We start from the raw sequence: 24,300 nt of genomic DNA, 5'->3' as shown, positions 1-24,300 counted from the left end.
CTCGGAGGAAGCAGGGAGCCGCAGCACACGGCCACAGATTATCTACAGTAACCAACCGGGCAGATCCTGCTTTCTTTGAGCTCTAGAGGTTCCAGCTGATTGCTGGTATATTTATGAATATTCACGAGGAACCCTACCTAAGGACATATCATGCATTTGTCACAGGTACTGTCCTTTGGCAAAGAACATTACCTATCTTAGAGCAGTTAGGAGAAACTAAGCTGTATGTTATTCAGCAGCACAGTAGAAAACAGGCCCAAACTGGAATTCTGATATGATCTTTGTCCCAAACATTTTGTTGTGTTTTATTGTATATTCCAAAGGTACATAAATGTCATTGTACTGAAGAATTGTGATATGGCATGCTTGAATCTTTCACACAAACACACATATGTATACACAGCCAGAGACACACACGTACATACAAATATCAATAAAATGTAGCAATAAAGAAAAGAACTGATTTAATGGCTTTGGTAACATCATTTATAATAACTAAAAAAAACATACAGCTTGTTGATGGTAGGTCAATATGTAACAGAAAAAATACAGCAGGAGAGAAGAGGAATTATGAGTGTGTGTGCCTGACCTTAATTCATTTGAGTAATTTAGTAGCCCTGCTGCCTGGAGTGGAATTCCCATTCATATAATCAGCTTTTCTAAATCTTAGAAGGGAATAGACCAAAACAATACCAGGTCAAGGAGACGTGACCCCAAAAGAAATGAAAACCTACAATTTTACTAAAGACTGTTAAATATGTTCCTTTTTTTTTTTTTTTTTTTACATCTGAACCGCAAGGTTCCCAGACTGAGATATAGACACTACGCTAATCCAGCATCGTCATGGTGATAGCCATTGCAAATTACCACATAATACATTGGTTACTGTTCTATATACATTTATATGATGAAGACTCATGCTGATTACATAAAAGCATAAAATATTGTATAAGCCAATTAAATAGACACGCATTTGGAATTTTTGAGGAATTTCTTAATGTAAAAAAATATCAGAAAAGATCCAAGAAAAATATTTAAGTAAATAAAATGTAAATACAGAGGCTAGAAGACAGGGCAGGATTTTTTAAAAATCTTACCCTCCTTTCAGGAGCGTCCTCTCACTCTTCAGTCCTATTCTTAGTTCCACTTGAGCCCTGAATTTAATACAGCCATGCTCAGAGGCATAAAAATGCCCAACGATATAATAATGATGTTGAAATTGTCTACAGAAATGCAAATCAATTAGCATGCACGACCATCCTGTTTAATTTCTGTGTAAATTCTGAGTTTTTCTTTTTTTCCGGAATATCCGTAAAAAAGGGATTAAAAAAAAAAAACACACCCCCTTGAGGCCAGCAAAGGTAAAACAGCAAGAAAAAAAGTCTCTGTACCGTGTCTTGTACAGTTGCAGCAGCACATACACAAACTCCCTGCAGGTGAAATGGGAGAATGTTCCCAGAAATAAAGGCAGAGCCTGTAACTCAAAGTACATGACACAGGTCACAGGTCATAGGTCATAGGTCAAAGAATGTAGAGACGTGTATACATTTCTGACATTCTGGACATGCTGAGTGCAAGCTGCTGAATATATACAGACTGAAAGGCAGGCCACAGGACATTTGGACAGTAAAATGAGAGGACGGGTTTGCAGAAACGTGCAAAAATACATTTCTCAAAAACATAGCCACCTGCCAGAGACAGAGACATCAAAATATAAACAGAAAAACAAAGCAAAAATCTGTGTTTTAAAGTCGGATTTGCAATGTCAGAATCATTTCCACGACACCCATTTAGAGTTAAATGTCTTGTGCTCAGTTATTTGGCATCCAGCCCAGTCTTTACATTTGAGTTCAGATTCCAGGTTTTTTTCCTTTCTTTGTGGCTCTTCACGTTCCCTGCTCATCCGGTGTTACCGACTGGAATCCAGCTGCGTGGAATGATTCAGAGACATTTCCTGTCTGTCTGGAGGATCAGGAGCGAGTGCCGTAAACTGCAGATCCATGAAAATTAAAGTGCTCCAAGTGCCAGAAGACGACATGGACGACTTAAAGAAGTGCTCGTGAAGTTCGGGAAGGGGCTAGGAGGAGGCTAGATGCAAACACATCTCCGTATGTGTGTAATTACTGCACAGAAGAACTGTTAGCCCAAGCTGTACTCCATTTGTAAGGCTTGTACTGTGAATTGTGCCACAGACCCGAATTTCTGCATCTATTCAATGCACATGTGTATAGCTGTTGTCTAGTACTGCTTAGCATCTGTAGTGCACAATATCCCAGTTTACCAATACCTGGACTTACAGGAACAGGTCAGACTAAATACCTTGCTCAACAGCAAGTGCCTAGCCCCCACACCATTCCGCCCTCCACCCCTCCCACCAACCAAACCTGAAAACCTTGGTATAACAATCCCTGCTTTTTTATCACTACTGTACCCAAGTGTATGAATCATTTATATTTGCTCAAACACTTCATGATTCTTGTCTGAAAGTCTCATGTTGACTAATGGCCCATGATTATAATTCTAGGAATGACAATGAAACACTGGTCATGATCTTTTGAAGAGCCTGCAGCCGCGATCATAATTTACATTCAGCAGCATAGTTAGGTTTGGTCATATAAACCGCTCACCCCAGTACACCCAGGGAACAACACCCCACCCCCCACGACCCCCACTAGAAAAGATTAAACAGACAGACAAAACCAGAAGCACAGGTGGGCATGCTGACATACTGGCAAGAAGGCCTGTAAACATGGAAAGTCTGTTGGTTCTTGTAATTGACAGAAGTCTAAATGCCCAGAAGTGGGCCTGGTTCCAGCTCATATAAGTACGCTCACAGCAGACTACGCCCAGCCAATCAGGAAACTGCTGCATGGCAATTGGCCCACAATTCTAGAATGGAAGGAATGCCGGAACAAGTAATCTGAACTTTTGATTGCCAGTCACGTGTCCGTGAGAATTAATTAGCCATTGGCTAGTTATCCTCGTCGTCGTCGCTGAGGAGAGCCCTGTCGTGGGGCGTGGTCTCCCTCTCTCTCAGGAAGGTCTGGCGAATGGCTTCCAGCTCAGTGAGCTCCAAACGGACTCTCTCCAGGTGGAAGGCCCGGCGATTCCGGATCAGTCTCAGAGGGAAAGGGTTCAAGCCCTGGAATGCCAGGGCCATCAGCTTCCTGTAGGGGGAGACAACGTGCAGGGTTAAGTGTACTAAATGCGGTTACCACATAGCTTTCTCTTTCAGGTTGGCTCTTGTCTGAAGTGCGGATGCCACACTTTAAATTGATGGGATTATTGATAATACTGATAAGCATGTAACGTTTGAGACCAAAATACCACACTGAGTCAGTGTGTTACAGGGAAATCATAATGCCAGCTCAAAGTTACTCTTCATATTTCAATATTAAGCTTTGTTGGGAATGCGGAGAGTGCTAAAAACAAAGCATTTCAGATTATCTGAAAACAGACTGTTTAGAAAATCAGAGAAGATGAAACACCTGCACAGTCATCTGTGCATATACATTTAAACAGCTGCGACATATCACCGACTCACATTAATATACATGAACATACAATATCTACGCTACCGTCAAACATAAAGAAGGAAACCAAATGCATTTGTACCTGGAATCAAGGATGTTGTGGGAGAAGCAACGGAGGTATTTGAAAATGCTGGTAGAGTCGTCAAGTTTGAGGAAATCCTCTTCGCTGTACTTGAAAAGGGCGAGGGCTAAGCGGAATATTACCTGGGGAGGACAAAAAGCATTCAAATACAATGACTGCAATGTATTTTATATGTGTATGACTATCTACTACTATTACAGCTGCTAATAATAATTATTACTATTATTAGTATTATAATGGACAAGATGGCCTGCCACAGCCTCAAGGACCAGTTGATCCAAAATATGTAATGCAAATTCACTGTGTACACACACAAACACACACACACACGTACACACACACACACACACACACACACTTAAACAAATAAATGAATGAAATCGGGGATTATATATGCGTATGTATGAATATACTCTTCACTTTTCAGTATTTACAAGTAGTTTCTCTTGCACCTACCGGGCCTTAAAATAATTTTCTCATCTGACAGATATCCTTAATAGCCAGACATGAAAACATCTCTGGGTGACACACAAAAATAATGGCCCATTGTACAGAGTGAAGGGCTATTATTATTTCTTCTATTTAATAAGTTGACGTTCTTATACAGACTGACTCACGGAGCCAACAGGGCATGATGCATAGTCCATATCACATGAGCAGTGACAAACAAAGTATAATTACCGAGCAACTGACCCTGTTCATTTTCTTTAAAATAAACCTGACTTATTTAATGAAACAACATTAAAGACAATATTAACAAACAAATATTTATTACAGGTACACTACGTGGTCAAAAGTATTTGGACACCCCTTCTCATTGGTGGGTTCAGCTACTTCAGCCACACCTATCACTAACAGGTGCATAAAATCAAGCACACAGCCACGCAATCTCCATAGACAAACACTGGCAGTAGAATGGGTCATACCAAAGAGCTCAGTGACTTTCAATGTGGCACCATTCCAACAAGTCAATTTGTCATATGTCTGCCCTGACAGAGCTACCCCGGTCAACTTAAGCGCTGTTATTGTGAAGCGTAAACGTATAGGAGCAGCAACCTCTCAGCCACAAAGCGACAGGCCATACAAGCTTACAGAACAGGACGGCCAAGTGTTGAAGCACATAGCGCATAAAAATCTGTCCTCAATTGCAGCACTCACTGCAGAGTTGCAGACCTCTGGAAGCAACCTCAGTGCAGTGACAGTTCGTCAAGAGCTTGAAATGGGTGTCCACGGCTGAGCAGCTGCACACAATCCTATGATCACCATGCGCAATGCCAAGCTTCAGCTGAAGTGGTGTAAAGCACACTGCCATTGGACATTGGACCAGTGCTGGGCGTTCTCTAGAGTGATGGATCATGCTTCACTATCTGCCAGTCTGACAGACGAATCTGGGTGTGGTGAATGCCAGGAGAACACTACCTGTCCAAATGCATAGTGCCAACCGTAAAGTTTGGTGGAGGAAAAATAATGGTCTGAGGCTGTTTTTATGGTTTGGGCTAGGCTCCTTATTTCCAGTGAAGGGACACCTAACAGCATACAATGACATTCTAGAGAACTTTGTGGCAACAGTTTGGGGACAGCCCTTTCCTGTTCCAGCATGACAATGCTCCCATTCAGAAAGCGAAATGCATAAAGAAATGGTTTGAGTTTAGTGTGGAAGAACTTGACTGGCCTGCACAGAGCCCTGACCACAACCCCATCCAACACCTTTGTGCCTGACCTCACTCATGCTCTTGTGGCTGAATGTAAGTGAATCCGCGCAGCCATGTTCCAAAATCGAGTGGAATGCCTTCTCAGAAGAGTGGAGGCTGTCAGAGCAGCAAAGGGGGGACCAACTCCATATTAATGCCCATGGGTGCGCTATCCAGGTGTTCACATACTTTTGGCCATGCAATGTATATATTTGCAACAATGCATTATCTTCAAAATCCAGAGTATACAGCACAGCTTAAAACATTTGGGGCCCTATTTTGGCGACAACGCAAGAACAAACATGCCCGGGCACAAGTGGAATTGCAAGTTTTGTCTCGTGCAAACAGACTGCTTTCACGTGCTCTAGTTTTCAGGTGTGCAACAAACCCGTTTTCAGATGCAGAAAAAAATCCAGGTTCAGAAAGTGAAAGTTCTCCCCAGTATTTTTGTTCACCTGGATTTGCTAATTAGAACAATTCTCAGCCAGAAAGAACAACTAATGGGTCATATCAGCTGGCTGAATTCCTGGGTGGAAGAAACACATGGCAGGACTTTTACATTCTGACCCCTGGACTTTCCATTTGCCCACTTTCTTCAACATGGGTTGGGCAGTGCAACAGGAATGTGTCAATAGAAACATTTTGCGCTGTGCAAGTTTGGTGTTGAATAATGCATTTGCAATTAAACCAACGCAGACCAGGGTTAACGTTTGTTCCTGTATAGGAAATTGAGCCTGGTTTTGACCTTTAATGATACGGAGCTCCTCATAACATACTTGCTCTTCAGCCATGAAGAAATTAGCTGTTGGCTGTGGTGCTAATGCACTGTTTTCAAAGGGAAAGGGAGCGATCCGATTGGATGCAATAAAATCACACCCCCATCACACCCACAGTTAATTTATTCTTATCGGCCCAGTACCAAAATTGAGTTGCACACACCTTATTCTGGCAGCGCGCTGCATTACTGCTAGCATTCGACAATTGCGACTTGATTGCCAAAATGGGGCCTTAAATGTTTCTGAAAACTTTACATATTTGATGTCTACCTTGGGCCCCTCGTAGAGAAAGGCATCCCAGATCTTGAAGAGGATGTCACTGACCACGCTGTCCACAAAAACCACCAGGAACCAGTTGAAGGTGATGAGGGAGAAGTCCACCTGGTGCAGCTCAAAATGTGCGTGAAGGCGTGGCAGTTTCTCGCTCATCAGGTCTTTCAGCACCCGCTGATCCACCTGCAGAGACAGCAGGGGGGAGAATCCAGAATTCATTAACCATGTCACTTCACTTTTAATTTGTTTATCTGAAGTTCAGATAAATCCATTGTAATGTTAATGTAGATGTTGTGCTACAGTACAATAAATTAACAAACCAGAGACATTTAAGTACAATATTTGGTGTGAATTCTCATTTCTCCCATGCAATGTACACCTGGTATTTTCAAAGTTTTTTTGGGGGGGGAAGAAAAAATATATACATATTATACATACAGTGAGCTCCATAATGTCTGGGACAAAGATACAGTTTCTTGATTTGGCTCTGTACTCCACAATCTTAGATTTGTAATGAAATAATTCACATGAGGTTAAAGAGAACATTCTCAGCTTTTATTTAAGGGTGTTTCATACATTGGTTTCACACCGTAGAAATTATGTAACTTTTCATACACACCCTCCCATTTCAGGGTGTCAATATTTTGGGACATATTAATGTTATTGTCACACGCCGTGACTATCCTAGTAGGGACAGAAGAGCTGGACAAAGACAACAAACTAAAACAAAAAGACAAAATAAATGAAATTATACGGTCGCTTTTTAGCCTTTTCCGTGGTATGTGCTCTCTCTCATCGTTGTGGGGGATCTCCGGTCTCAGATGCCTACTGCAGAAAGAAGCACACTTTTAAATCCTGGACTGATTCGTGACACAATCCAGGTGTGTGCCTACTTAACCAGTAGGCGTGGTCCTCTAATTGCCCTGAATTCTTCCCGCAAACCGAGCCCTGCCACAGTTATGATAGTCATGTTTAGTACTTTGTTGTCTATCCTTTGCATGCAATGACTGCTTGAAGTCGGTAACCCATACACATCATTAGGTACTGGATATCTTCTCTGGTGACGCTCTGCCATGCGTGTATTGCAGCCATCTTCAGCTCCCGCTTGTTTCAGGGGCTTGTTGCCTTAGGTTTCCTCTTCAACAGATGTTCATCTGGATTCAGATCAAGTGACTGACTTGGCCAGTCAAGAATCCAGTTTCCAGTTTTTGGCTTTGATGCTCAAACTCCTTTGATGCTTTAGCAGTATGTTTGGGAGTAGATTTCTTGCTGCAGATAAAGCGCCGTCCAATGAGTATGGAGGCATTTTCTTGAACGTGACCAGATAAGATGTTTCCATGTGATTCAGAATTCATCCCGCTGCTGCTATCAGAAGTCACATCATCACAGAAGATAAGCGAGCCAGTACCTGTGGCAGCCATACATGCCCAAACCATAACACCCCCACCATGTTTCACAGATGAAAGGGGGTGCTTTGGATCTTGGGCAGTTCTGTTTGGCCTCCACACTTTGCTCGTGCCATCACTCAGGTACAAGTGAATCTTGATCTCAACTGTCCGCAAGTTGTCTTTATCCAGAACTCTGCAGGCTCTTTTAGATACTTCTTAGCAAACTGTAACCAGGCCATCCTGTTTTTATGACTAGCTAGTGGTTTGTATCTTGCAGTGTAGTTCTGTTTGTGAAGTCTTCTGTGGACAGTAGTCATGGACATCCAAGCCTGCATCCTGAAGAGTGTTTCTGATCTACGGACCGGTGTTCAGGGGTGTTTCTTCATTATAGTGAGAGCATCAACTATTGAGGTCTTCCTTGGCCTACCTGGCCCTTTATGATTACTGTGCTCACCAGTGCTCTCTTTCTTCTTGATGTCCCAAACAATTGATTTTGGTTAGCCTAAGGTATGGCCTATGTCCCAGACTGTTTTTTTCTTATTTCTCAGCCTCATAATCGCTTCCTTGACTTTCATTCACACAACTCTGGTCCTCATGTTGACAAACCCCAATAACAGACTCCAAAGGCAAACAAAAGCCTAGAATCAAGATTAGATACTGAAAGCCCTTTTATACCTGCACTAAGGAAGAAACTGAACACACCTGACTAATGAATAAGAAGTGCTGCAATTTCTACATGGTGAAATTCAAACTATATAAAAATATACTTTAATAAAATGCACACACAAACACACTGTGAGCTCCATATATATATATATATATATATGTTGACCATTCTTTTGTGTTAAATATGGTTACATCCCTTCGTGAACATTCATAGGAGGCATCAGAGTGGAATGTTGCTTAGTCAGTGGTGGGGAGCTAGAATTTTCAATGTTAATAATAAAGGGCTGAATATCTGGTGGGTCTATAGAATCTGTGGTGACACCTCATAAACTCTGGCTTTCATGTTATTTTTAAACTAGAGAGATGGTGTTTTTCCAAAATCATTTTTTAAATTCTGCTTACAAACCACCACAGAAGTGAGAGAGGCTCAGAGAGATTTGTCTCTAGCAGTGTAAAAATAATACACGTATCTGAGCTGCTCTGTGTAAACCTGCATATATCACCAGCAGGTTAAACACGAACATGAGTGAAGGTGATGGGGAAGTTTAGGCTGCATAGTCGGTGGTCTTTCAATGATTGTGCTGTCCACAGGAAACTTCAGCTACAGCTAAAGCTCCCATCACTGACTAGTTCACATTTCAAGCGAGCTACAGCATGAGCACATGAGCTGGCGATTAGTTTAAAAAGATAGCAACCCTTGGTTCAGCCTGATTGTTTGGAAGCGGTCACTGTCCCTGTTGCCCTTTCTTCCTTGCCCTTACCTGTGATCCCAGCAGCGTCTTGGTGTAGTAGTCCCGTGGCATGAACACCTCTACGATGGTAACCAGGCACCAGAAGGCATTTTCCTCCTCTAGGTAGAGAAGGGCAATGGCTGCCAACCTTAGAGAGGGACAGACATCAGCCACACTATGGAGCCACTGCTCTCAGTCAATCAGAGCACTTCACCAAGTCTTCTTTCTTCTTTAATAAATCCTTTCTAATTATCATTATTATTATTATTATTATTATTATTATTATTATTATTAAATTAATTGTGGTTGAGTTACTGTTGTACCACCTACATGTCCACTAAGATCAATGAAAATGTTTCTGATGAAAGCCAGTAACCTGTGAAACCCAGCCCACCCTTGATGAGACATGGTCAGCTGAATCCCCCAGTGTAACTTCTGGTCAACGAAATAGACCCAACATTGTAGTACAGTATTCAACATTGAGAAAGTATTTCTGAAGGGCCACTTGAGCTTGGCTATACTTATAGAAGCCCTGGCAGAGGGGTTACCTATATCTACCTTGACAGCATGGTTAGCTGCATAGGCCCTGACAGCATGGTTACCTGGATTGACCCAAACAGTATGGTAACCTGTATCAACTCGGAGAGCATGGCTACCTGTATGGGGCCCGGCAGTACAGCTACCTGTACTGACCCTGACAGTATGTTTACCTGTTCAGGCCCTGGCAGTAGCCAATGTCATGGTTCCTCCAGGAGAAGGCGAGCAGAACATTCCGGAGCTTCTGGACGCCCTCGGAGGAGGGGCAGGAGTAGTGCTTGTTGTTGGGCAGAGTGCGCAACAGGTCCAGCTCTATCTGCTTGGAAGCGGGGTTCTGCTTCTCCCGGGCCTTGGCCAGCAGGCCCTCGTAGTAGCCCGGTGGGGCGCTCTCCCGGAACTTTCTGGAGTGGAAGGTCACGCACCAGCGCCACACATTGGACCGGTGTTCATGGGGCACGCCGCTGCGCATCAGGACCTTGAGCTCCGGCGACCGCGTCATCTCCCGGGTGACCGTCCCTGCCAGATAGTTCTCCCACCGCACCCCCACGGACACCTCTTGCTCCGTGAGGGACAGGGAATGCAGGTCCAGCGCTCGGGCCTTCGCCGCCAGCCTCTCTTCCTCATCGTCCTCAGGAACAGTCTTAAAGCCGTACACGTCATACTCGCTGCGGGGGGAGGAGGGAGATCAGTGAATAACCAAAAGGAATTAAAGAGGCTACACCAGTTACACACATCTGCATTTACAACATCGATGCAGTGAACCAGGGGTCCCCTATCTTATTCAGAAAGGGCCAGTGTGGGTGCTCTAGGACACCTGATTCAACTAATTAACTAAACACGGTCTTCAATCCAGACTTTGATAAGTAGACTAAGGTGTTTCAGGGGGCCAGTTTTTTAGCTGACCAGCTCCTCCAGCTTTTCAGCGGTGGTTTACTTCCTTTTCGTGTTGAGACAAACACACAAGAACAAAAACTAAATAAAGAACCGCTCTCTCTGCGTGAACTCCCAGTCTCTGCCCCAAACTGCGGAGAGGAACACACCTTTAAGCACTTGGGCTGATTAGTTAACGCAACCCAGGTGTGTATGCTCCCTCCACCAGCCGGTGCAGCCGAGACCAATCCAGCTCAGCGAAGCACTAAACTGGTTATTGTGTATATATCTCCATGTTTCAGGTAATAGAGTGCCTTACCACATGATACTTCCAAACAGAGAGGTTCATTCCACAATTATATATTAAATGCGTATGCTCCAGTTTCACATCCCGTTTGGTAGACCAGTCAGTCCATAACTCTGTAGTCCTGCTGTATTTCATTAGGTAAGCCAGCTGAGCTGCTTAAACTTCAGAGGATGCAAAATGGATACAGGTCCTTCAGGTAAAAGCAGCTGAAGAAGAGTAATGCAGTCACAGAATCCAGTGCAGAACAGGACCCATGGCAAGAGGCTGAGACTGGCTAGATAGACCGCGAGTACAGCTGAAGTAGCAGAATCTGAGTAAATGAAGAGAAACGCAGAGTGTAAGTAAAGCTGAAGCTGTAAGAGCCCGGTAGTGAAACTGGAGCAGCAAAGAGTCTTTGGCACACGTTGTGTTTACCTTCTGAGGTAATGTGAGGACTGCGTGACCACGATGCGACCATTTGTGATGGGGGTGTCAATACCATGTTGTGGTTTAGTGGCAAGGTGGAGCTACAGTACGTGACTGGGTGCAGCTTAGCAACAGGGCAGGGCTATAGTACCCGACAGGATGGGGTTTAGCAGGGTCAAGAGGGATGGGTGTGGCTATAATACCTAAAGGGGTGGGGTTTAGCAGGAGGGGACAGGGCTGCAGTACCCAACTAGGAGGGATTGAGCAGAAGGGGGTGGAGCTGCAGTACCTGACAATGAGGGGTTTAGCAGGAGGGAGCAGGGCTGCAGTACCCAACTAGGAGGGGTTTAGCAGGAGGGGGCAGGGCTGCAGTACCCAACTAGGAGGGATTGAGCAGAAGGGGGTGGAGCTGCAGTACCTGACAATGAGGGGTTTAGCAGGAGGGGGCAGGGCTGCAGTACCTGACCAGGAGGGATTTAGCAGAAGGGGGAGGGGCTGCAGAACCTGACCAGGAGGGATTTAGCAGGAGGGGGGGAGGTTCAGTACCTGACAGGGTGGGGTTTAAAGATGGGGTTCTCCTCCTCACTGCTGTCCACCTGCAGGGCATCCTCCAGCAGTCTGCAGATGACCTCGCGTGCAGGACTCTGCTCTGATGAAGAGCACACAGGGTTCTTCACCTCCTGCAGCAGCACCAGGTACTTACTCTCCACCTGGCACAGCTTAGCCTCCAGAGATTTATACTGCAACAGGAGACACAGTCAGCATAGGGTTACCGTTACACAAGATACGCAGACAGCACCGGGGAGTGTTGCACGGGCGACATGGTTAGCAGCGCGTTCACGCACAGACATACGCACACCCTCGCATGCACACACGCACGCACACACGTGCACACACACTCACACACACACGCACACACGCACACACGCACGCACACACGCACGCACACACGCACGCACACACGCACGCACACACACACGCACACATGCCCACACACACACACGTGCAGTTGTTTGAAAGTTACCTTGACCTCCAGGGCCTTCTCCCTGCTCTCTGCGTTGCGGCGCAGTACGGACAGCTCCAGGATCTCTTTGTTCAAGAACTTATTTTGCGATTTATACCCCTGAAGACTATCCTACAGTCGCACAAACAAAGCCAAACATCAGCGGACAAAGACAGAAAAGAGAGCAAAAGGACACGCTAAAAAGTGACACTGCCAAAAAATTTCAAAAACTACAATTAATGCTCATACAAACCAAACCCACACACTAAAAAACACACTAACAAAAAGCTGTACAGATGGGGGGCATTTTTGTATATATTTTTGCCCAGAACCCAAAAGTCCAATCACTCCATTCATTCAATTAGCATTATTGCTTCATGGTGACAGTATTATCACGCAAGTTAATGTCACTCCTAGGGAACATTATTTGGCACAACATGATTTAAGGCAGTTCAATGCAGCATTTACAGATACTTTTATGGCTCTGCATTTATTGTAGTGTATAGTAGTCTGCTGCAGTTAAGGATAATTGCTACGCACTATAGGCTTCTATGCTTTCATTGTATTGTCTTCATCGTTAATACCTGTTAACTGCAACTCTAGCTGTTTTATATCTACAGTAGATTATTTCTGCTCTTGTTGCTCCTCTCCCATAAAGTCACTCGGTTATCATGAGTGACTGTGAAGACCAGCTTAAACTGGCAAATTTAAATACTCTCCATATGAAAGAGCCCCAGATGCAGTATTTAACGATGAGATTCCACAAGCAGCTTTAAACGTACTTAGTGCGTGGCTGACTGATAATGGCTCTGAAAAGCACTTACCAAAAATTCAGAGTAATATGATACTGCAACGTAAAGGTTCGTCTTATAATGCTATGGCCTTAAATACCACAGCACATGCGTAGAAACCAATAAATAAGAACACTGGATTGATTCTGTGTGTGTGTGTGTGGGGCTCAGCTTTAAAACAACTAATAGCACCATTTCCATCAAAGGTCTCCACAACAGCTGTGATAAACTGGTCAAATAAGCTTCTCCACTTTATTCTAGGTACTGTTTCCCATGCACATAACTACACTGTTTCGTTACATGATAAGTCTGTATTGTCTTGTCAATTACATCACATCACCTTCCTGCGTCTTATGCATAATGAGTGTAGGTTGGGCATAGCATAGGTTTAGCAAGCATGGGTTTACCGTGGATTTATCCTAAGTTCAGGGTGTGTTTAATGTAAGATTCACATAGGTTAAGGAAGGCTTTATTGTATGGCTAGCATGTGTTTATTGGAGGTTTAGCATGGGTTTAGCATGCGCTAGGTATCAGTTTAGTCCACACTTTGGAGTAATTTAAAAATTAATTTAGCATAGATTTAGTTTACAAGAGTGTTTACAAGAGGCTTAATGTTGGTTTAGCGCATGTGTAGTGTGGATCTTGCACAGGCATAGCGTGTTTTTAGCACAGCTGAAGCGTGAGTTTAGCACAGGTGTAGCATAAGTTTAACACATGTGTAGCATGTATTTAGCACAGGTGTAGCATGCGTTTAGCACAGGTGTAGCATGTATTTAGCACAGGTGTAGCATGCGTTTAGCACAGGTGTAGCATGCGTTTAGCACAGGTGTAGCATGTATTTAGCACAGGTGTAGCATGCATTTAGCACAGGTGTAGCATGTATTTAGCACAGGTGTAGCATGCGTTTAGCACAGGTGTAGCATGTATTTAGCACAGGTGTAGCATGCGTTTAGCACAGGTGTAGCATGTATTTAGCACAGGTGTAGCATGCGTTTAGCACAGGTGTAGCATGCGTTTAGCACAGGTGTAGCATGTATTTAGCACAGGTGTAGCATGTATTTAGCACAGGTGTAGCATGTATTTAGCACAGGTGTAGCATGCGTTTAGCACAGGTGTAGCATGTATTTAGCACAGGTGTAGCATGCGTTTAGCACAGGTGTAGCATGCGTTTAGCACAGGTGTAGCATGTATTTAGCACAGGTGTAGCATGCGTTTAGCACAGGTGTAGCATGCGTTTAGCACAGGTGTAGCATGCGTTTAGCACAGGTGTAGCATGTATTTAGCACAGGTGTAGCATGTATTTAGCACAGGTGTAGCATGTATTTAAGCACAGGTGTAGCACGTGTTCAGCACATGTGTAACATGAGTTTAACACAGGTGTAGCGTATGTTTAGCACATGTAGCATGGGTTTAGCTTGGGTTTGTGCGTCTCCTACCCTAAGTTTGTCCAGCTCCTGGAGCTCCTGGGCCGTGGAGGTGGGGGAGCTGCAGTCAGCCGCGAGCACGGCGCCGCCCTGCTGGGAGAGCTCCATTATGATCCGGTCCTTGGCCTGGATGGTCTCCATGAGCATGGCCAGCTGCTCGCCGATCTCCCCCACCCTGGTCCTCAGAGCGTCCACCTCGCCCTGCAGCCCCGCCTTCTCCGCCGACAGCTTCTCCAAGTGGCCCCTGAGGGCCCGCACCTGCTCATCCCCCGCCCCCAAGGTCTCGGGCGCGTCCCGGGGCTCAGCGGGCATGTCCAGGGTTCCTGCGGGCATGTCTGGGTGCCCTCTGGGCATGTCTTTGGGCGTGTCTTGGAGACCACTGGGCGTGGCCCCCACAGGGCTCCTCCCCCTTTGAAGGTCCTTAAGGCTGTGCTGTAGGACCTTCACCAGATCCTAGGAGACGGGCAGGATGACATCACCAACACACTCTGTACTCTCACTTCCCTGCAGCTGAACATTGCAGACCATTAAGAAGATTACAGTTAGTCATAGAGTCTGTTCCTCAAAAACTGCACAATGCCAACTAAATTTTTGAAGAAAATTCTTTTCTTTTTGACAAAAAATATTTTTAACCACAACGTCATGTTATGAAAGAGGGAACTTGTTCTGCATATTGGTGAAAGTGATGTAATCCACAGAATCTCTATTGATATATACAAGTTAACATATTTGAAATAATTGTTTGACCTAAATGCTGCTGTTTATTATCAGGAATGAACATCACCACTTCTCCATGTGCAGAATTCACCCAGAAAGCACCCATCACTGTACAAATAGTCAGGACTTAAAGAGAAATCAATCATCAAGACTAATACAAACAAAGATGTGCTTTTTGTAGACAGTGGGAATCTACCTCCCATCACTTATTAACATTTAAACACAGCTAGGACACCCACAAGGAATTTTTTTAAAAGAAAAATTTGTCACAGATGGCAAGGGGAAACCCGCCATGGCCAATGGCAAGTGTGCACACTGAATTGAAATGATGAGCTATCGCTTCGATCTTTGTTCTTAGAATGGTCCTTTGTGTAGGATAGGAGATAAGTGGAGCACAAAATTGCCCATACATGGAAAGGTGTCTTGTGAAGTGGGGGGAGATAGAGGGAGAGACAGAGAGAGGGAGAGAGAGAGAGAGAGGGAGACAGAAAGAAAGAGAGAGTGAGAAAGTGAGAGAGCGAGAGAGCAAGAGAGCAAGAGAGCGAGAGAGGGAGGTAGGAAGGCGGGGGGGAGAGACAGAGAGAAAAGAGAGAGAAACAGAGGGAGAAAGAGAGAATGAATGCTACCTGGTAATTGGCCATCTCTTCATGGAGCAGCGTAAGCTCCTCCTCCTGGCTCTGGAGGCGGAGCTCTACGTTGGACGCCTTGCTGCCGTTGCACTCCAGTGCCGCTGCGTCCGCGCTGCGGCCCGGCCTCCCCGACGCCGCTGCGCCCCGCGGGGAGGGCCGCCTGGACCGCAGGGAGCCGCGGCTGAGGTCAAAGGTGAATGCCGAGCTGGCGGAGTCTGGGGCACAGAGGAAGGTTGTCAAATTAGGAAAGCTCCCGTGATTATTAACCAAGAAACAAACATTAGGAAAGCCCAGAGTACTTATTAACCGGGCAACAGATGTACGTGTTTTTTCAACCAGTAACTACATATTTATAAGATGGCTTGCCCAAATTAACGAAGAAGCAAACTAATATTCCAGCAGACAGAGACTTTACCTGTAAATCTATAGAACTGTAAGCTGTTCGAGAGAATCTTAAATGTAGGTGTAATATAGCTGAACAAATATCATAAATATGGTAATAACCAAGCAATATAATGCAAAAAGAGTTACATTTTTCGTTTTAAAATTGATACAAAAAAATAATTACGCTTAAAAAATATAAATAAAACTGCAAAAACAAAAATACAGGCCCCAATAAACCATAGCCATTGCGGGCTCCAGTGTTTTCAGGGCAACTAGCACACCAGGCAACAGGGCAACTCGCACGGTGCCTGCAGGGTGACTAATCTTCAGTCCTGGAGGACTACCGTTCTACCCCCCGCCCCCGGTGAAGAAAAGAAAGAAAGAAAGAAAGAAAGGCCTCACTCCTGCGGGTTTCTGTGGGGGTTTTCCTGGGGGTGTCCAGCGGTGCCCCGTGTTCCGGGGGGTCCGCCATCTCCCATTCGCCCGAGCGGCCCCGCAGGGAGACGCTGCGCTTCGACTCGCCCCCGCGGTACGGGCGGAAATGCGACATGGAGTTCCTGTCGGCACGGAGGAGAAGGAAGACATGCAAACTCCCGGAATGGGCCTTTTCAAAAAGCGTTGCATGCATGAGATTCTACGTCAACAGGTGAAATACAAGCGTGACTAGTTTAGCAGGTATGGGATCCACCAATGCAGACAAGAAAAGAGGATCATTACCCAGGTGAATTCCCACAGTGCTCCGCTCTATAAACCAGGTTTCATAACAACATAACGAAGCTGTAACTCCTCCTGCTTGCATTATTATTATTATCACTTCTGTATTATTTTATTCCATATACGTACAGAAATGATTTGGCATTCAAACACAATAGGGATTCAAACAAGTGGACTGACCATAGGCTAGTTCAATAGTAAGATCAGCACATGTGCAGCTGATCAGATTATGGTGCTGATTTTTCTGACATTTTGTTGAGGTTTTAAAATGCATAACAAAACAGATGATTACAATAAATCAAGGCAGTTGCCTACGTACGGGAGGTACCCAGAATTTTACCGCCTAGGACACCGAGTCAGTCACAAGCATTCAGTTTGCATAGTAAATGATCCAATTTTGTAATAAATGATCAGATGGAACATGGAAGAGAAACCAGGGCTCATAAGCCAACCGAAACTGGTCACTGCGTCATGTGCATCATGACAACATTAAGGCCTCAGGGTAGAGGAAGTGTAAGGCTCCATAATAATGAGAAAATACAGCATAATAACTTCTGCATTAAAACCAGCATGAAACAGGCCTGCACAGTGTTCCCCAACACAGACTTGCACTGGGACAGCATGTGGACCATTTCTGTCTGGTTTTACATGCTGGAGCTGGATGAAAAGGGTAGGGCGTGGTGCAGCAGGGCGGAACAGGGCGGGGTCAGCGGGGTCTTTCAGACGGCCTCACCTCAGCTCGGTGCCCCACTGTCGGAAGGAGCGGTTGATGTTGGCGGTGGGGCTGCGGGCGGTGTGCGCCCCCACCTGGCCTTCCGCGCTGGTCTCCATGGCGAAGTCGCTGCGCACCTTCTCCACGGTCTCAGTGCGCTTGTCCGGGGCAAACGTCTCTGGGACAGAGAAGCACGGTAAAGATGTGTTCACAGCAGACCTGGGTCAAATACCCAAACACGCATTTGTTTTGGATTCAAATACTTTTCTGTGCTCTATTGATCTTGCCTGGAGTAACTGAGCCTGACAATATGACCAGAAGGCGGGGTTTGCACTTTTTGAGAGTATTTCATTGGTTACAATAAACCAGACAAGATCAGTAAGGAATAGAAAAGTATTTGAATCCAAAAGAAATGTATGTGACCAGGCTGGTTAAGCACCAATACACATTTGCTTGCATTGTGCGTGTGTGAGAGAGCACGTCGTGAAGCATGCGTAATGCTATGCGCGTGAAGAGCAAGTTTGCGCTACAGATTCTGCAGCTGGTGAAGCCCTCAAAGCCTCTCATCTTACTGAAAATTGCGTTACATGCAGGATCTCAAACCAGACTAGCTAGATTAATATTAATTCCAAAGCATGACCTTCTAAGAACCAGGTGTTATTCACCAGTCCACCAGCTTGAGTTAATATTTACTCTCCAGTACTTCCCGATTGGCATAGTTTACCATTTCCTTTCATCCTTGAAGCCTTCTCAACTCGGTTTAATCACTGCACACCGAAGTCCCTTATCCCCTTATCACACAACCACTTGTAAGTTTCTGTGGTTTGCGTTTTATTTAATTTATTTTATTATACATTTCTGTTTTTATTCTACAAATAATGCAGTTTCAATATAATAACTTTAGGAAAAGCGACTTGTTCAGCACGAGCACACATAAAAGCCCTTTATTGGCAAGACCGTCATAGAGGAGACTCTCACAATACACATCTGTGAGGACATCACGTCAGGATCAACACAACAAACACATTCATAACTGCACAGTCCAACTTATGGAATCTTACTCAGCCCAACTGCAACATCGGGTACAAGCTGCTTATAAGAACTCTTCCGATTTATATGCCAGAAAAGGCTCAGCTCATGTAGCTGCTGGCTGAATACATACATCCGTACAATGAACAGACCAAGACGGAATCTATGTTTATAGACACGGTTTTATTTTTTATGTTAACATACTTTACTATGAAAAAAAACATGAAAAATTTAAATCACAGCAATATATTTTTTTAAAAAGTGTAAAACCAATGCCAACGGACCAGTAAGCCTAAAGATTATAGATGGCATAAAGCATGCTAATGTGATTCTCTAGTGTTTTACGATCTCAGTAGGGAATGCTACATCACGGCCATAAAGACGCTGTCCGCAGCAGCAGCGCAGCTGTAATTAATACACCTGCCGCATGGACACATGCTCTCCTCTCTCAGAGCAGCTACAGCTCCAGCTCTATAGCGGACAGTCACAGCCCACTGGACACCCATCCACTGCCATATGGCCACAGGTTCTACATTTACCAAAAAGATCTTAGTGTGGTAGCTGTTTGAATTATAGGATACCTCTGCCTCTGAATTATTCACCAGCAGAAAAATAAATAAATAAATAACATTAAATTAAAAGAATTACAACGTTATTCTGACGTTCTAATTACAATCGATTTATATTTATTTTTTTTTTTTAATGCTCACCTACCAACAAAACTATTGTTTGTTGGAACCAAGAAACCGCATACTGACTTTTCTGGGATAATATCTGGTGAGCAGTTCTAAAAGCAGCATGTTTCTGTTTGTGTGTGTCCGTGTATGTGCGCGAGCGTGTGTGTGTGTGTGTGTGTGTGCTCGTCTGTGCCCGCGGGGTCGACGGTGCAGGTGTACCTGCGTCGCGAGCCACCAGGCCGCTGTGGAGGTGGGGCGGAGTCGGGCAGCTCCAGCTGTCCCGCCTGACGGAGCCACGTGCCGTGCAGAACTCCCAGCGCATCTGCTGCAGCTGCTGCAGCCAGTAACGCATCACCTGCGCATTCTGCGCCTGCAGACAGAGGACAGAGGAAGAGACACATCATAGCGCCGGAGGCAAACAGGTCTGCTGAGTCAGAGACAACGGAGGAAATGACAAGACACACGTTACAATGCAAAGGTCCACTGAGCCAAGGATAGTGGAGGAAATGCCAAGATACACGTTACAATGCAAAGGTCCACTGAGCCAAAGATAGTGGAGGAAATGCCAAGACACACATTACAATACAAGTCAATGGAGACTGATATCTGCAAGTGGCAGTCAGACTGTAACCTGTCAGAAAACTTACTCGACGTGTTGAGACTAGACAATCTTAATGCAAGAACATCTGCACAAACATTCAAGCAGCATGCAGTTATTAACCAAAACAATGACTTTGAGAGCTAACTCAAATGCCAATAAAAGGCCTATTTTTCAGTTGTGTAAGAAAATGAGAAAGTGTGAACAATCCATTAAGTTATTCAAACTGCCAACATAACTTCTCAAACAAATGTCATACCTATTTTATTAATATAATGTACATAAAGTAACACAGTCATACAGTATAAAATAATTAGTCACAAAATTTACTTCTTGTGACATTTTCATGAGAACATTTTCTTGACCACCTAGGCATTAGTAAGTAAAGTTATTCCAAAATATATTACTCGTTAATGAGTAAAATAGCTGACTTGAAATGTTGGGGAAAAAATCCCTTGGATTCCCATTCAAACCAGAACACTGCTTCCTCTGTATGATCCTGTAGTTCTCCCAGACGTAAAATCCACCTTGCTGGGGCTTTCCATCCACTCAACCTCTCTGACTGAGCAAAAGAAACAGCAATCAAATTCCCCTGGTTGGTCTAGATCGGCCACGTGATTGATTCATCCCTTTCTCTCGGGGTTTATCTTGGAATGAGACTGGGTTTCCATCACTCCCTCTAAAGGAGGAGTCCCCATCCCCACCAGTCACAGCTGGCCACCCCCCACATAAACTGCACTCCTCTCGGTCAGTCAGGCCACCGACTGCACGAGCGGCTCCACTTTCCTCAGGTCTGATTCCCACTGACCTCCCCACTGCATTTGACACTGTTGATTACCATCTTCCCTGTCTGCAACGAGGTTCTGTGGCACAGCCCTTGGCTGGGTTACGTCCTGTTTCACTAGAAATTTCCTCCAGGTTGCTGTAGCCAATCAACGGCTTAAATTAAGCATTTAATTGTGGGAACTGAGTGAAAACCAACAGACACTGCAGCCCTGTGAAATCCATGCTGTAAGGGTCTATCGTCCAGAGTGACTGACCGTTAATCCCTCGCTGTCAGGGTTTATCCATGTGATTGGATAACTCATCCTGGTCTCTAAGGGTTAATCCTCCTGTAAGACTGGCTAATTAACCCCTCCTGCTCCAACTCAGCTGACATGTAGTGAGCATTCCACAAAAAAATACCCGAGAGGTGGGTGCTACTCTTTACTCTTTCAATTCAGGCCGTTCTCCCCTCTCCTTTCACCGTAAAGCATCCATGTAAAGTCCTATATAAAAATGTAATAGATTATACTATACTTAAGCTCTTTTTTTTAATTTGTCACTAAATTATTTTCTAAGCTGTCTGCATGGCAAATTCTCTGTCATTCTCTTTGTAATGCTTCGCTATTCTTAGCTCAGTGTAGAATAACGGTCTTCCTTTTAGCCAGAGAACTGCATTCAGTTCCTCCACATGCAGCAGTTTCCTGAACACCTGCATGTGTCTGAAACTAACAGGATGTGTTGTCACCCACATTCAGGCCTAGCCACTCGGAGAACCATAAAAGTTGGCCAATTCAAAGTCCTGACTTGAACCCAGTAGAGGCTGTGGCAGGACCTGAAATGAGCCGTTCATGCTCGTGCCAATCATTGGTTGGTGGTGAAGGTCCCAGCATATCCCTGTATCAGCCAGGTGGACTCCTTTTACTGCCAACAGGGCATTTCTTACTAAAGCAATATTCAACATGTATACCGAACATTCTTACCTGACCAAATTTAGCTTCTTCCTAAATAAAGTAGCAGCAGCAGTGCTAGTCAATGCACATACAGGAATAATTGATATTTATTAAATCAGTTTTTGTGGTGTTAAAAGAAGACTGATGTGGGAATTGTTTTTGTTCAGACTCCCTGACATCTTCCCTGCCACCTCGGGTGACTGACTGGCGATTCTTCACACTCGAGTCAGTGACAAGGAAACACAGCTTTGTGCTATGTTTGCTGACCAATGGCTGAAATGACATGTACCCGTAGCTGGAGTCCATGTACAGCATGCCTATTTGCTTTTTTCCTGTGTCTGTACCTGGGACACCAGCCTCTGTGCTTCTGGTGTGGGGTGCAGTACAGTGCATTTTCAATAACTGCTGCGGTTGTTGTGGTTAGCCTGTTGTGGTTTCCTAATCCACGGAATAACAGATATTCGCTCAGAGAGCTAACAACAGAGTGAATCTTCTATCCGAGTAAGCAAACCGTACTCTTATTCAGGCTGTTGGGGGTGATATCAACTTCTGCTCACGTTTACTCCCGTATCTGAAGTCCACAGCATAAAGACAAACATCCAAGAAATGCATAGTTTTAGTCAACAATAACAGAATCAATGGCACTCTTCAACTTGACGTATGTACTCTTCAATCTTAATTTAAGAGGGGCTGTCAATACAAATGTATTCTGACTTGGATTCACAACCAACAAACGTCAAACATGGTGCCAATCTGTCTCACACTGGCTGCCAGTGTTGAAAACTGTACCAGTTGCAACTTGAATGAACTGATAACATAATATAACGAGAGCGGGCCATTCAGCCCAACAACGCTCCCTGATGTACTGATGTACAGTAACACAATAAAAACATCCATTTGATGTGCAGTCCTAGTCAACAATAAGAAAACATAAAAGATGCTTAAATCACAGAATTATCCACTTCAGTATATCACTATAGATAAAAGAACCATTGAGCCCTGCGGGTCATGTTTGGTCGAATGCTTAAAGTAATTTTAAAACAGGTTTGCAGTCTGTACAGAAGCAAAAAATACTTGCCATATTCAGCGTTGAACATAGAGGACCGTTCTGCCCATTATGGCAGATTTTACAACCCATTTTATTATTGGTATCCTACACTCTATATTAATAGCGCATAATGTCAAGGGGGCTCTCAATACTGTAAAACAGGTTTGACACGTTAAGAAGTTTCATTTATGATATTTGATATGGAAAAGAGTAAGCGCGCTCTACAGGCACATTTTTATTTTTCTCATTATTGGCTTTGGCTATGCGCACCTGCGGCAACCTTTATTGACTGAGCGCAACAATTCTATTATCATTTTGAGTACATGTAAACCAGCATATGTTTCCGCGTAGCAGCAGGATATACTTTTTCCGACACGGAAGACGAATTTTAAAATGTTCTAATGTTTTAAAATATTAGTTTTCTACCTATATAACATTAGGTTAAAATCCGAGTGCAAACCTGTAGACCTCGTCCTGCCCTAAAGCACTGTATTAAAACAAAATCCCATTCATGCATTGAAAAGCAAGCACTACCCGGTAAAGGCAAAATGATAACTATTCAAAGGATTAAAATTATACCTGAAGAACCACTTGGACGACAGTCCGATTCTAACTTCTCAGCCGCACGCTTTAATAAAGCAGCACAGCGCCATACCGTGCGCAGTTGCAATAATACTACCAACACCGTGCCCACCACGCCACTCGACGCAAACGCATGTGAGCGTGTGCGCTGCTCTTAAACCTGGACCATTTCGCTCTCAAATACAGATGTCAGCAGTCGACGTGCTGCTGTTAGTCAAAACTGTAGCTTCATATAATAGCTACACTAAAACGCGTATTTACAATGACTCCATTAACTATATCACGAGAACCAGCACTTACACTGACAGTCACGTTCCATGGTTTTTTGACAAAGCCGTGAAATGCACAAAGTAAAGTGAATATGGGTCGCTCGATATGTGTAGACTACAAACGTTACCTTGAGCAAAAATTCCTTCCCTGAAGTGTGGATCTCGAACTGTCCCTCCTCCCCTTCCACATCGTAGCAAAAACTGGCATCGGCTATTTCAATGTGTCCCAGAGGAAGAGCGTCTTGAGGAGTCTTGAAGTAATACAAATAGCATGTTCTGGGATCGTACACAAACCATCGGGATTTGAAACCTCTTAGTGGGCCCTTACCCACAATCTTATTCAGATAACCGCATAGTTTCGATGCCTCCTCCTTTGTACCCTCAATGTCGGCCGCCTCTAACGACTTTATAGCCGGAATCGCGGAGTTCCGATGGGAATTTGCTTCACTCTCATCCCCTCCGTGCATGTTTCTTTAAAACTTATTTTCTACTCCAGCTGCACGGCAGCGTCAATTTTCCCTTCAAACCACATGACCGACGAACACGTGGTATTGCAAGGAATTATAGGAGTTGTAGTGCACCAAACGCACAACTAATTAAGCAAGCATTTCTATTTTTCATTCGGCGCCGGGCTGTCATCTTGACTTTGTTTTTACTTGTCTCTCAACCAGTTTGAGCCTTGGTATCTAATTGTTGATGTCATTATGAATCAGGTGTTTGACAAATTATTTTGTCAATATGATTTTGTT

The 24,300-nt window shown here is 44.4% G+C and overlaps 1 protein-coding gene across 4 annotated transcripts; it reads right to left on the bottom strand.

Moving 5' to 3' along the window:
* Positions 1-275: 275 nt before the first annotated feature.
* On the bottom strand, positions 276-24,075 carry LOC135255155 (TBC1 domain family member 2B-like). 4 transcript variants are annotated; one of them, XM_064335955.1, is made up of 14 exons: positions 23,884-24,075; positions 23,680-23,802; positions 19,559-19,709; positions 17,655-17,811; positions 16,610-16,764; positions 15,821-16,038; positions 14,490-14,930; positions 12,284-12,394; positions 11,806-11,999; positions 9,851-10,342; positions 9,171-9,288; positions 6,353-6,538; positions 3,616-3,737; positions 276-3,167 (listed from the first exon to the last, which is right to left on the bottom strand). In XM_064335955.1, the coding sequence occupies exons 1-14, from the start codon at positions 24,016-24,018 to the stop codon at positions 2,972-2,974; spliced, it is 2,799 nt and encodes a 932-aa protein (XP_064192025.1). In that variant the 5' UTR covers positions 24,019-24,075; the 3' UTR covers positions 276-2,971. The 4 variants fall into 4 exon arrangements, with proteins under 4 accessions (XP_064192025.1, XP_064192026.1, XP_064192023.1 ...); XM_064335956.1 differs by having other exon boundaries at positions 23,880-24,015; XM_064335953.1 differs by having other exon boundaries at positions 23,680-24,074.
* Between the last annotated feature and the right edge of the window lie 225 nt (positions 24,076-24,300).

Source organism: Anguilla rostrata, chromosome 5 (assembly GCF_018555375.3).
Source record: "Anguilla rostrata isolate EN2019 chromosome 5, ASM1855537v3, whole genome shotgun sequence".
NCBI classification, from domain to species: Eukaryota; Metazoa; Chordata; class Actinopteri; order Anguilliformes; family Anguillidae; genus Anguilla; species Anguilla rostrata.
The sequence above is the reverse complement of the archived record's forward strand: the minus strand, read 5'-3'. Positions and strand labels throughout refer to the sequence as shown.

What these genes read in the sequence shown, in the direction of transcription:
- LOC135255155 (XM_064335953.1), bottom strand. Translation starts at nt 24,018, where the DNA reads ATGCACGGAGGGGATGAGAGTGAAGCAAATTCCCATCGGAACTCCGCG. An exon ending in TTTAAACCCCACCCTGTCAG is followed by an intron (nt 10,343 to 11,805) that starts GTACTGAACCTC and finishes CTCCCCCCGCAG; the next exon opens with CGAGTATGACGTGTACGGCT. An exon ending in CACAACATCCTTGATTCCAG is followed by an intron (nt 3,168 to 3,615) that starts GTACAAATGCAT and finishes CTCCCCCTACAG; the next exon opens with GAAGCTGATGGCCCTGGCAT.